The following is a 14587-nucleotide window of genomic DNA, read 5'->3' on the forward strand; positions in this document are numbered from 1 at the left end:
GCCAGGAAACTCCCCAGACCTCTTGACGCACGTTAAGGCCAGGGGGCGCTATTGCGAATTTTGAAAAAAATACGTGCCCATTTTAAACGGCCTCCTACTCAAACTCAGAAGCTAGGATATGCATATAATTAGTAGATTTGGATAGAAAACTCTAAAGTTTCTAAAACTGTTTGAATGGTGTCTGTGAGTATAAAAGAACTCATATGGCAGTCAAAACCCTGAGACAAATCCTAACAGGAAGTGGAAATCTGATTTATGGAATCACTTTCAAGCCTTTGGCTATGAAACACACCGTGAGTTAGGATTCATTTAGCACTTCCTAAGGCTTCCACTAGACGTCAACAGTCTTTACAAAGTGGTTTGAGTCTTCGCCGGTAAAAACTGACCGAACGAGAGGCCTGGAAAGTTTGTCATAGAGGGAGGGCCATTACTACTATGATGCGCGTGCCCGTGGGTACTCTCTCGTTCCGAAACGTTTAGTAAGACAATGCAATCGTCCGCCTTGAATATTATTGAAGTTCTGATTGAAAAAGGCCCTAAAGATTTATGTTATACAACGTTTGACATGTTTGAACGAACGTAAATTAAAAAAAAATGTGCACATTCGTGACGTCAAGTCCCACGCGCTTCGTACATTATGAGTAGCCTTCGGAACGCGCTAACAAGAAGGAGCTATTGGGACATAAATTATTTACTTTTTCGAACAAAACTACATTTGTTGTGGACCTGGGATTCCTGGAAGTGCCTTCTGATGAAGATAATCAAAGGTAAGTGAATATTTACAATAGTATATTTGATTTTAGATGGTTCCAAGATGGCGCTAACCTGTATCGCCTAGCCTATTTTTCTGAGCATAGCACCTCGTTTATTGCAAAGTGTGATTTCCCAGTAAAGTTATTTTTAAATCTGGCAATGCGGTTGCATTCACGAGATGTTAATCTATAATTCTTTGAATGACAATATTACATTTTACCAATGTTTTCAAATAGTAGCGCTGATTCACAGGAAGCATAAGGGAAAATATTTTCTGAACATCACGCGCCGATGTAAAAATGCTGTTTTTATTTTTAAGTATGAATGCATGTATCGTGTAACATGATGTCCTAGTAGTGTCATCCGATGAAGATTGTCAGAGGTTAGTGCTTCATTTAGCTGTGTTTTGGTTATTTGTGATGCATGTGGTTGGTCGGAAAATGGCGGTGTGGCTATTGTGTCGATGTACTCTCCTAACATAATGTAATGTTTTGCTTTCGCTGTAAAGCCTTTTTGAAAAAATCGGACAACGTGGTTCGATTCAGGAGAAGTGTATCTATAAAAATGGTGTAAAATAGTCCTATGTTTGAGAAAGAGAATTTATTAGATTTGGTTATGAATATCTGATTTTTCGCTGGATGTTGATCCCAGTTACGGATCAGCTGTGGGTTTTTGTTTGTCCACATGCCTCATGAGGTTATTAATCCCATTGAGAAGTTGTGGTCAATCCTCAAGAGGGGGGTGGGACAAACAAAAACCCACAAATTCTGACAAACTCCAAGCATTGATTATGCAAGAATGGGCTGCCATCAGTCAGGATGTGGCCCAGAAGTTAATTGACAGCATGCCAGGGCGGATTGCAGTGGTCTTGAAAAAGAAGGGTCAACACTGCAAATATTGACTCTCTGCATCAACTTCATGTCATTGTCAATAAAAGCCTCTGACACTTATGAAATGCTTGTAATTATACTTCAGTATTCCATAGTAACATCTGACAAAAATATCTACATTTTACATTTCAGTCATTTAGCAGACGCTCTTATCCAGAGCGACTTACAGTAGTGAATGCATACATTTCTTGTTGTAGTATTGGCCCCCCGTGGGAATCGAACCCACAACCCTGGCGTTGCACACACCATGCTCTGACACTGAAGCAGCAAACTTTGTGGAAATTAATATTGTGGAAATTCATATTGGTGTCATTCTGAAAACATTTGGCCACGACTGTAGTGGCTGTATTGTAAACACAGACCAACATCTGTTACTGCACACTGAACCTCATGTTGTAGAACCAGATTTACTTTGGAAACATGACTGTCATGTACATTTTTTGCAGTGTACAATTATAACTAGGAATTCTTGGAACAAACAGGAAACATTTACTTGGTCTGTTTCACTCTGCCAGTTTGGCTTTGAAGAACTGATTCCCCTCTAGCCTGGTCCCAGATCTGTTTATGCTGCCTTAACAACTCCTATATAGTCAATAGCAAAACAGCACAAAGATCTGGGACTAGGCTAATTTCCACCCATTCTATTTATCAAAAATTAACACTCAAACATCAACACAGTAAGTTAAGACTTAATATATATTTATTATAAGTATTTGCAATTTTACACCCAATGTTTTTGTAAAAACAGACACCATTGTGAAAACCTTTCCTCGTTACCTCCACCTCCCTCAAAAAACAGATGCTCTGTAAAATAACTTCTGTTTCAAGACCTTTTTAAAGCAAAGGCACATTTGTCAAGTGTTCTTAAAAGGAAAGCAGAGAGAGAAAGGCTGGCTGGCAGCAGGCAGAGTAGACAGAGTCAGTCTTAGAAACGGCGAGGAATAGTGAGATGCCACAGCCAGCCTTCAGTAAGTACCCCACATCTCCATCACAACACAACTGAACCTGACTTGGAGGAGAGGAGGGACCAGGGAGCAGACAGGGGTCTAAATGAGAGGCCTGGGGTTCTGGGGAAACGAGAGGCCTGGGGAAACGAGAGGCCTGGGGTTCTGTGGAAACGAGAGGCCTGGGGAAACGAGAGGCCTGGGGTTCTGGGGAAACGAGAGGCCTGGGGTTCTGGTTAATGGGCTTGGTGACATGGGGAGGGTTAGAGCATGGTGCTCCACCTCTCCAATGAGTCTACACTAAAACACCTGTCAGTCTGTCTTCAACCCCCTCGCTAGCTGTGAAGGGAAGACAGATCATAACAGGAGTAACCATATAAATAATGTGTAAAGTATGGGACTGTATTACCTTCATCTCTATCCCAGTCCTCCAGGCTCCTCTTGGGTGACCAGCGTAATGATTCTGTGGCTGAAAGTGAAGTTTTGAAACTGTCAGTGAGGCATAATCTGAGGTCTGTTCATGACACCGTTTGCCCTGACTTTGTATAATACACTGGGTCTAATAGCTTTCTGTGTTGGAAGAACTGTGTACTAGTGCTGAGCGATTAACCAAAATGTAGGGCTTTAAAAAAATTTAAACAATTTATTGACTGACTTCAGCTCAATTATTTGAATGCCATTTCCTTCTATTTTTTTCTGTGAGCTCAATGCACAGTTTTTCTAGAGATTAATCAACTCAAGTCCGAACTGTGTGATGTATGCAACAAACGGGGGCGGCAGGTAGCCTAGTGGTTAGAGAGTTGGGCCAGTAACCGTAAAGGTTGCTGGATCGAATCCCCCAGCTACCAGGGTAAAAATCTGTTGTTCTGCCCCTGAACAAGGCAGTTAAACTCGCTGTTCCTAGGCCGTCATTGTAAATAAAAATGTGTTCTTAAAACCTGTTAGGGCTAGGGGGCAGTATTTACACAGCCGGATAAAAAAAACGTACCCGATTTAATCTGGTTATTACTACTGCCCAGAAACTAGTATATGCATATAATTATTGGCTTTGGATAGAAGACACCCTAAAGTTTCTAAAACTGTTTGAATGGTGTCTGTGAGTATAACAGAACTCATATGGCAGGCGAAAACCTGAGAAGATTGTGTACAGGAAGTGCCCTCTGACCATTCCTTGGGCTTCTTGACTCTCTTTATTGAAAACTTAGGATCTTTGCTGTAACGTGACACTTCCTACGGCTCCCATAGGCTCTCAGAACCCGGGAAAAAGCTGAATGATGTCTTTGCAGCCCCTGGCTGAAAAACATTAGCGCCTTTGGTAAGTGGTCTATCAGAGGACAATGAGACTGAGGCGCGTGCACGAGGCGACCCCATGTTTTAATTTTCCCTGTCTTTGAACTAAAACACGGTTTCCCGGTCGGAATATTATCGCTTTTTTACGAGAAAAATGGCATAAAAATAGATTTTAAACAGCGGTTGACATGCTTCGAAGTACGGTAATGGAATATTTAGAATTTTTTTTGTCACGAAACGCGTCGGGCGCGTCACCCTTATTTACCCTTCGGATAGTGTTTTGAACGCACGAACAAAACGCCGCTATTTGGATATTTGAACATAACTATGGATTATTTTGAACCAAACCAACATTTGTTATTGAAGTAGAAGTCCTGGGAGTGCATTCTGACTAAGAACAGCAAAGGTAATAACATTTTTCTTATAGTAAATCTGACTTTGGTCAGGGCTAAACTCGGTGGGTGTCTAAATAGCTAGCCCTGTGATGCCGGGCTATCTACTCAGAATATTGCAAAATGTGCTTTCACCGAAAAGCTATTTTAAAATCGGACATATCGAGTGCATAGAGGAGTTCTGTATCTATAATTCTTAAAATAATTATGTTTTTTGTGAACGTTTATCGTGAGTAATTTAGTAAATTCACCGGAAGTTTGCGGGGGGTATGCTAGTTCTGAACGTCACATGCTAATGTAAAAAGCTGGTTTTTGATATAAATATGAACTTGATTGAACAAAACATGCATGCATTGTATAACAATGTCCTAGGTGTGTCATCTGATGAAGATCATCAAAGGTTAGTGCTGCATTTAGCTGTGGTTTGGGTTTATGTGACATTATATGCTAGCTTGAAAAATGGGTGTCTGATTATTTCTGGCTGGGTACTCTGCTGACATAATCTAATGTTTTGCTTTCGTTGTAAAGCCTTTTTGAAATCGGACAGTGTGGTTAGATAAAGGAGAGTCTTGTCTTTAAAATGGTGTAAAATAGTGATATGTTTGAGAAATTGAAGTAATAGCATTTCTAAGGTATTTGAATATCGCGCCACAGGATTACACTGGCTGTTGCGTAGCCCAGAGAGGTTAACTGACTTGCCTAGTTAAATAAAGTTTACGTTAAAATATATTTTTTAAATGTAGTAGGGAGTTGTAGTTCCCAACAGGCCACTTTTTAAAAAAAAAAGTCACACATTTTAGCAGACGCTCTCCAGAGCGACTCACAGTAGTGAATGCATACATTGCATTTCATTTTTTATTTTTTTGTACTGGCCCCCGTGGGAATCGAACCCACAACCCTGGCATTGCAAACACCATGCTCTACCAACTGAGCCACAGATTCTACATAGTTAATTAGCACGTTTTCTGCACTAAACTACAATGTCCATAATCCATTGTGCACCTACTTATCCAGTCTGTGTGGGGCAGACACAGTGACAGGGGGATAGCTTCGCGAGGTTTCTCTACCTGAAATGATCCAAGTGATTGATAGTTGGTATTCAGCAGTCTAACCCTATGCTTTATTTACTTTCAACTTCTAAAATAGTGATTTTGTCAGACAGCAAGTACAGCTGAAGTCGGAAGTTTACATACACTTAGGTTGTTGTCATTAAAACTCGCTTTCAACCACTCCACAAATGTCTTGTTATCAAACTATAGTTTTGGCAAGTCGGTTAGGACATCTACTTTGTGCATGACACAAGTCATTTTTCCAGCAATTGTTTACAGACAGATTATTTCACTGTATCACAATTCCAGTAGGTCAGAAGTTTACATACACTAAGTTGACTGTGCCTTTAAACAGCTTGGAAAATTCCAGAAAATTATGTCATGGCTTTTAAAGCTTCTGATAGGCTAATTGACATCATTTGAGTCAATTGGAGGTGTACCTGTGGATGCATTTCAAGGCCTACCTTCAAACTCAGTGCCTCTTTGCTTGACATCATGGGAAAATCTAAAGAAATCAGACAAGACCTCAGAAAAAAAAAAATTGTAGACCTCCACAAGTCTGGTTGATCCTTGGGAGAAATTTCCAAACGCCTGAGGGTACCACGTTCATCTGTACAAACAATAGTACGCAAGTATGAACACCATGGGACCACACAGCCGTCATAAGGCTCAGCAAGGAGACGCGTTCTGTCTCATAGAGATGAACGTACTTTGGAGCGAAAAGTGCCAATCAATCCCAGAACAGCAAGGGACCGTGTGAAGATGCTGGAGGAAACAGGTACAAATCTATATCTACAGTAAAACGAGTCCTATATCGACATAACCTGAAAGGCCACTCAGCAAGGAAGAAGCCACTGCTTTAAAACCGCCATAAAAAAGCCAGACTACGGTTTTCAACTGCACATGGGGACAAAGATTGTACTTTCTGGAGAAATGTCCTCTGGCTGATGAAACAAAAATAGAACTGTTTGGCCATAATGACCATCGTTATGTTTGGAGGAAAAAGGGGGAGGCTTGCAAGCCGAAGAACACCATCCCAACCGTGAAGCACGGGGGTGGCAGCATCATGTTGTGGGGGTGCTTTGCTGCAGGAGGGACTGGTGCACTTCACAAAATAGATGGCATCATGAGGCAGGAAAATTATGTGGATATATTGAAGCAACATCTCAAGACATCAGTCAGGAAGTTAAAGCTTGGTCGCAAATGGGTCTTCCAAATGGACAATGACCCCAAGCATACTTCCAAAATTGTGGCAAAATGGCTTAAGGACAACAAAGTCAAGGTATTGGAGTGGCCATCACAAAGCCCTGACCTCATTCCTATAGAAAATGTGTGGGCAGAACTGAAAAAGCGTGTGCGAGCAAGGAGGCCCACAAACCTGACTCAGTTACACCAGCTCTGTCAGGAGGAATGGGCCAACATTCACCCAACTTATTGTGGGAAGCTTGTGGAAGGCTACCCGAAACGTTTGACCCAAGTTAAACAATTTAAATGCAGCCAAATACTAATTGAGTGTATTTAAACTTCTGACCCACTGGGAATGTGATGAAAGAAATAAAAGCTGAAATAAATAATTCTCTACTATTATTCTGACATTTCACATTCTTAAAATAAAGTGGTGATCCTAACTGACCTAAAACAGGGAATTTTTACTAGGATTAAATGTCAGGAATTGTGAAAAACAGTTCAAATGTATTTGGCTAAGGTGGATGTAAACTTCTGACTTCAACTGTATATCGAGACGACACGGGGACTATAGATATTTGGAATTAAATGTCATCAAATGAAACATACTCAACGGAAATGTGTTATTTAAGTAATGTAATGTGAATCTGATGGATAATTAGTCAGGGGCAGTCTACCATCATGGGACTTTCATTAGTTTCATTCTGTTGTTACAGCATTTAATGTCTAAAACAATAATAGAAGCCAAAATCGAAAACCGTGATTTATTATTTTATAATAATCTAAAAACAGAAACCGAACCAACCTCAAAGCACTAATCGCTCAGCACTATTGTGCTAACACTACTAGCCTGAGTCTATGTGCCATCATGCTAAATCCTTTACTTATTGTCATTACAAACATTGTTTGCATGATGGCACAAGCAGACTGGCACTCAGGCTAGTGTACCAAATGCTTATGTACACACAGTGACAAGTCATCATATATCATCATAATGGGCCTAATATATTAATTTAGCCAATAGGAGTTCAGCGTAGCCTCATAATTGAAGTGGGTCAAATAATTTCACAAGTACAACGACACGGCTGGGAGGAGAAACTTAATTTCCAAAAGTTCCCAGCGGTCAAATCCATTCATTTTTAAAAGACAGGGTTGTCACCAAATCTGTGTTTTATTCATTAGGTATGTGGTGGAATTATTATTTTTTAAAGATGTATTACACATTACAAGGTCAAAGCATTTGAACCAAAAAAAAAATAAATAAATAAGACAATTAAAAGACATTTGAATCGTTACCCGAAATTCCGTAAGTATTTATACAACCCTAAATCAACACAATCCTACCTACACACCAAGCAATCACACAAGAGGTCTGAACGAGTCACGATATCAGGGAAGAGGGCGTTTTATGTCTCGACATGACGTCACAACGTTGGCCCCAGTTAACGTTCACAACAACAATGAAAAGTATTAAAGTGATGTTTCCAATTACAACACGTTAAGAGACGTCGATGTAAAGACCATGTAACCTCTCTCACAGTGTAGTCTGGGTGTTTTCTACGGCGACACACAGCCGAGAGCAGACAAGTAACAGCACACTAACCTACCTTTGGATAAGGTTTAAACAGCCACCAGAGAAAGTTAGAAATGAGCCAGTCTATGTAAAACATCATGTGGTGGAGGGGATAACTGGTTAGCTGCCATGTCTCCTCTAGTCTAGTGTCTTGTACAGCGGTGGAGACGCCATTTCTGTCGCTACCACACAGAACAAACTGTTTCAACAGTACGAGGAGAAAACAGGCCAACCAAAACCTGGGTTACAAATAGAATATATATTATATATTAATAAAAAGACGGAATTCACCTGTGTTTCCTCTAAAATCATCTGTTCAATGTGACATTGTTCTTGGACACCAGGAACAAAGTGTTAGGATACCAGACATTATTATTCGGGTGAGTGGAACGACCGTACCCAGCTCGGTCCACCGACGACCCGTAGACAAACATAGTGCGATAAAAACATAAAGCTCGACAACCCTAACCAACAACTCACACCAAAATCATCCCTCTTTAATCACAGTAAAGCACGATAAAGTCATTGAAAGTAACACTGCAGCGGGACGACAGAAAACAGCTTTATTCACTCAAGTCCTTAGCGGTGATCTGTTGTACACATTCACTGTGACCGTCGAGGAAATCGGTGTGTCTCTCTGACAAAGAAACACATTCACAACAAGGTCAAGCCCCAATAAAGTAGTTTCAAAACACTGAACTGTAAAACTAAATCATCCTGGTCGAGGATGAAGATCATTGTTTGATGGCTACAATGTCAGCCAAGACACCAACGCGGGTCCAATCCTCCATCTCGACGTTACCGACTGCAAACTGTGTCGACATGTCAACGCACAAATCAACAGCACGTCCAATATGTCCTGCAACTTGGATGGATTAGCGAAGAAACACGGCTTTCCGCGATAACTGTTCCTTTCTTTCTGCCAGAGGAGAGGACAAGTAGGGGGAAGTGTCTACCCGGAATGATCAGGCAACAAAAAAAACGAGGAATAAAAATCACTTCGACGAGGAGGAACATGTAAATAACAACGTGTCGAGCAGAACCAGCGACTTCTGATTCAGTTGCAACATTATTTATTTATTTTTAGCGCAGAAACAATAATCAAAGCAACAAAAATAAAATGTAGCCTAGTTCAGATCCGCTATAGACTTGTTGTGAAACTCCAGATATATGTATTGGAAGTCGATGCAAAGGGGGCAATTTCTGACTCGAAAAAGACTTCCATCACCATGTAACCATAGTCTTACGTAAGGACTAGGTCGAACTCGGACAAGGCTGCATTTCCTCCCAGTTAACTACCGACCACAACACCCGAAAGTGGTGGTAGTGTTTTAAAATTGCCAAAACAGTCGGTTGTTAACCCAGTAGAAAGTGATCCTGTCAGTAGGATTGTGAAACATGTCGATAACATCGCAGGTTATAATGAATACACGTTAGCCAAGCCGCATTGTTCAGCATAACATAAAGTAAGAGATGCTGAAGCCAGTAAATAGGTTTACCCTATTCATCAAATCAACTGAAATGTTAGGTTAACGTGTTAAGTTAAGAGAAACATTTTTCACGATTGATGTTTCAATTACTCTAGTTTCAATTTTGATCACAGTTCAATCCCTTTTTTTCTCCCCCTTTTTCTTTCAGACATCATTAAAAATGTTTCATTGTCCCTAAGCAATGCAAAAGCACAATCCCTTACCTATGAAGTCAATTTGATGAAGTCTTGTTTCGACGAAGGAAATATCCAGAGGAATCCATTAAAAAAATAATCATTTAATCCCACAATTTCCCAGGTTTGTTTGTTGCGTTCGTCCGCTGACTCCTTGTTCTGTTTTGCTGTTGGGATGTGAAGTCGCAAAGCGTATCGGTAGCAGGCGAGCGCTTCCTCTGTGCTGCTCCTCTCTCTCCTACTGAAAAAGGACTGACGGATCCACAAACCCCACCCACCGCCTTCAATATGTTCCCTCATTGGACAACACATTATGGGTGCCGCCCTTTACCTTCTATGATTGGCTGTTTTTTTATTTATGAACGACTCCAATATACTTTAATAACGGCATGTGTAGATGGGAGATGTAGTCATACAGGAGTTATTTACACCTGCATAGGCTGGAAAGAGACGAGATAAGAAACGATGTAAAAACTACATCTCCCACAATTCCCGAGCGAGGAGCACTCGGAAGTAGGTTGTGAGTGGCCCCATCTACTCCTGCGGGTCCTCTGTTCAGGAGACAGAGGCTTTATGGAGTCGGCACCAGTTACAACAACCACAAATGGATAAACCCCGGCCTATTTCTACAATTCATCTTATTTTAATCTGTTTTTCAAACCTAACCACACTGCTAGCACTATGCTTAACCATAACCTTACATTAACACAAAAAAGAAGCGAATTGTTGTTTTATTAATAGCGCGTTTACTTTTTGTGGCTGTGGTAACTAACTAGTGACGACCGTATAGCCACCAATCACCTCATTTAAAAGGTGGGAAAATGGTACTAATCACACCATTCATATGGTGAACGTGGTATCCCACATGACACCTTTTAATGGTGTGATTTAGTGGCTAATCGGGTTCACCAGGTAACAGTAATAGTTTGTTTTTAACTAAATCATCTTGACCTCACATGCTAACGTTATTTGACTCAGTGTATCACGGTCATGGTGTAGTTTGGAGAACTGTGATAATATTTGATGGTACCGTTTACTTGGCGTCAATACGTGAGTTCATACTGAGCAATCACCATCTGCTGAATGTTTTTTTGGGATGTTGGAGGGAAAAAATGATCTGGAAAAAGCTTGTTGACCTGCGCGCTAATATTTGCACATTGTCTCGCTATGAAAAGGGGCTGAAGTGGAGAAGTTCACAGATACTGGCTGACAAGGTGGATGGAGAGATTTATTTACTGCCTGTACAAAAATCTGTTTGTTATGACTTGACTAGACTACAAAAGAAAGACTCGCAAATAAGCAAATGTTTTTTTTTAATTTTTATGTTGTGTTTCATGGATGTTTAGTGACTTGTGCTGTTGGCATTTCAGTTGTAGCTTACATTTTATAAGCAACACAATCATATTTGCGTGTTGAAGAATATTGGTTGTATTTCCATTCTTGATTGTTTTGCCATCTACAGTTAGATTCTCAACAACTGACACCATGATAATGAAGCAGTTTGTGATTGTTAAATATAAAATTAGAATGAATAGTATTTTATTATAGCTAGCCATCTCTGGTATTTCTACTGCAATGAAGGCATTGTGATTCTCTGCCTTCTATTTGAAGTGTTGGTGGTTTACTTTCTCATATCTGTTGGGAACAAGTTCTTGACAACCGATTAATGTTAAACGTGCATTGCATTTTACCTCAAACCTGCACACTACGTTCATATTACACTTGACTTTAAGTACAGTATGTGAAATTACCAGTAAGGTAAATTGACCACCTGTACAGTAGGTAAATTGTTAACATATATGTGTTTGGACCATTCTAGTTTGTTGGTGATGTGGACACCAAGGAACTTGAAGCTCTCAACCTGCTCCACTACAGCCCCGTTGATGAGAATGGGGACGTGCTCGGTCCTCCTTTTCCTGTTGTCCACAATCATCTCCTTAGGTTACGTTGTGGGATGTTATGAGCCTTCGGTAGTCTGCCTTGGGTTGTAGCTTTGACAGAACCATTTGGAGATTACAGTAGCTAGTTTTGACAAGAGCTGTAGGATAATTAATTTTAAATCTCCAAAACAGAAAACATTCTTGGAAATCCACTGTACTTAAAAAGCATTGTGCGCGTGCAATGTGTTGCCTGCCGAGTGCCTTATTTAACTGGGAAGTCTCTTGGTAACTCCCGTTTGGCTTCCATGTTTCCTAGCATGTTTGGAATTATGTGTATGATGTGCACCATTCTATCCTGTTTTATGAGGACTTGTGGTCTCTGTTGCTATGATAATGTATTTTGGCATTTGTGCCTTGAGGAATCCATGTGAAGAATTGGAATGGTGGACCTTGATTGATCATAAATGCTGGTAAATTAAACAAGTAGTCTGAATGACAGGTAAAATTCATTCATCCACCTGCCAGGCACAACAATGGTTGTAGTCAAACTGTCAGTGCAGATTTAACGCATCTTCTATCAGGTGGCTAACTTACCCAGTTTCTCTGGCTAACTAGGGAGCTAACTAAACTTACCCAGTATCTCTGGCTAGCTAGGGAGCTAACTAAACTTACCCAGTATCTCTGGCTAGCTAGGGAGCTAACTAAACTTAACCAGTATCTCTGGCTAGCTAGGGAGCTAACTAAACTTAGCCAGTATCTCTGACTAACTAGGCAGCTAACTAAACTTAGCCAGTATCTCTGACTAGCTAGGGAGCTAACTAAACTTAACCAGTATCTCTGGCTAACTAGGCAGCTAACTAAACTTAGCCAGTATCTCTGACTAGCTAGGGAGCTAACTAAACTTAACCAGTATCTCTGGCTAACTAGGCAGCTAACTAAACTTAGCCAGTATCTCTGGCTAACTAGGCAGCTAACTAAACTTAGCCAGTATCTCTGGCTAACTAGGCAGCTAACTAAACTTACCCAGTATCTCTGGCTAGCTAGGGAGCTAACTAAACTTAACCAGTATCTCTGGCTAGCTAGGGAGCTAACTAAACTTAGCCAGTATCTCTGGCTAGTTAGGGAGCTAACTAAACTTAGCCAGTATCTCTGACTAACTAGGCAGCTAACTAAACTTAACCAGTATCTCTGGCTAACTAGGCAGCTAACTAAACTTAGCCAGTATCTCTGGCTAACTAGGCAGCTAACTAAACTTAGCCAGTATCTCTGGCTAACTAGGCAGCTAACTAAACTTAGCCAGTATCTCTGACTAGCTAGGGAGCCAACTAAACTTACCCAGTATCTCTGGCTAGCTAGGGAGCTAACTAAACTTAACCAGTATCTCTGGCTAGCTAGGGAGCTAACTAAACTTAGCCAGTATCTCTGACTAGCTAGGGAGCCAACTAAACTTACCCAGTATCTCTGGCTAGCTAGGGAGCTAACTAAACTTAACCAGTATCTCTGGCTAGCTAGGGAGCTAACTAAACTTAGCCAGTATCTCTGGCTAACTAGGGAGCTAACTAAACTTAGCCAGTATCTACATTTACGTCATTTAGCAGACGCTCTTATCCAGAGCGACTTACAAATTGGTGCATTCACCTTATGATATCCAGTGGAACAACCACTTTACAATAGTACATCTATATATATTTTTTTTTTTGGGGGGGGGGGTTAGAAGGATTACTTTATCCTATCCCAGGTATTCCTTAAAGAGGTGGGGTTTCAGGTGTCTCCGGAAGGTGGTGATTGACTCGTGAGGGAGGGAGCTTGTTCCACCATTGGGGTGCCAGAGCAGCGAACAGTTTTGACTGGGCTGAGCGGGAACTGTGCTTCCGCAGCGGTAGGGGGGCAAGCAGGCCAGAGGTGGATGAACGCAGTGCCCTTGTTTGGGTGTAGGGCCTGATCAGAGCCTTTTGCACTATTGGTTAGATAGCTAACTAAACTTAGCCAGTATCTCTGGCTAGCTAGGGAGCTAAGTAAACTTAACCAGTATCTCTGGCTAGCTAGGGAGCTAACTAAACTTAGCCAGTATCTCTGGCTAGCTAGGGAGCTAACTAAACTTAACCAGTATCTCTGGCTAGCTAGGGAGCTAACTAAACTTAGCCAGTATCTCTGACTAGATATCTAACTAAACATAGCCAGTATCTACCAAGGTAAAGTTGGGTTTTACATTAAACAGATATTTGCCAAAAGCCATGTAAAAATCAATAACTAATTCACCATTTGTCACAGAAACATCAAACTAGGTATGATTTATTCTATAAATGTCTAGCATACTTTTACAACCTTTATTTTGAGGACAAATTCCAGTTTTGATTTGATAGAGGGCATGTAGTCCGTATAGAGGGTGCGTGGTCAAAGTTCTAACCAGTCTGTTATACCCTATTAGAAGGGGCCTGGCATAAAATTCTGCATCTTTTGTCATTAAATTAGATTCCAGGAAATAACTATGTGATGAAGGGGTCAGGCCTGACTAACAAAGAAGATAGATCAAGACAACCAAGAGGATCAACATGGCCTTTCCACAGAGGAGACAAAGGAAAACTATATATATATATATATATATAAGCATGGGTTATTGAAAGATACCAGCGGGTGGATAACAAAATAAAGCACTAATATAAGAAGTGGATGGTACATGTTTTATTTTTGAGCTGAATGTTTACATTATGATTTGCCTCTGAACTGTATGTGAATCCCTCTTCAATCTACTGGCACTAACCATTACACACTAGGACTTCAACCAGGCTGTCCCTATGCTATTTCAACGTCACCTGCATTCATACATTGCTCCCAAGGAAGAACACAAAGGCAACCTACCTAAATGACTACAGACCCGTAGCGCTCACGTCCGTAGCCATGAAGTGCTTTGAAAGGCTGGTCATGGCTCACATCAACACCATCATCCCAGAAAACCTAGACCCACTCC

At 40.8% G+C, this 14587-nt stretch overlaps 1 protein-coding gene across 2 annotated transcripts in view; it reads right to left on the reverse strand.

Moving 5' to 3' along the window:
* Nucleotides 1-9975, reverse strand: part of LOC106590004 (AT-rich interactive domain-containing protein 4B) — a 194444-nt gene extending 184469 nt beyond the window's left edge. For both annotated transcript variants that reach the window (XM_045710453.1, XM_045710452.1), the window contains exons 1-2: nt 9770-9975; nt 2997-3056 (exon numbers count right to left, since the gene is read on the reverse strand). In XM_045710453.1, the coding sequence (XP_045566409.1) occupies nt 2997-3002 (6 nt within the window). In that variant the 5' untranslated portion in view covers nt 3003-3056; nt 9770-9975. The remainder of the gene's footprint in view (nt 1-2996; nt 3057-9769) is intronic.
* Nucleotides 9976-14587: the final 4612 nt, after the last annotated feature.

The sequence above is a fragment of the Salmo salar genome, chromosome ssa28 (genome assembly GCF_905237065.1).
Source record: "Salmo salar chromosome ssa28, Ssal_v3.1, whole genome shotgun sequence".
In the NCBI taxonomy this organism is placed as follows: domain Eukaryota; kingdom Metazoa; phylum Chordata; class Actinopteri; order Salmoniformes; family Salmonidae; genus Salmo; species Salmo salar.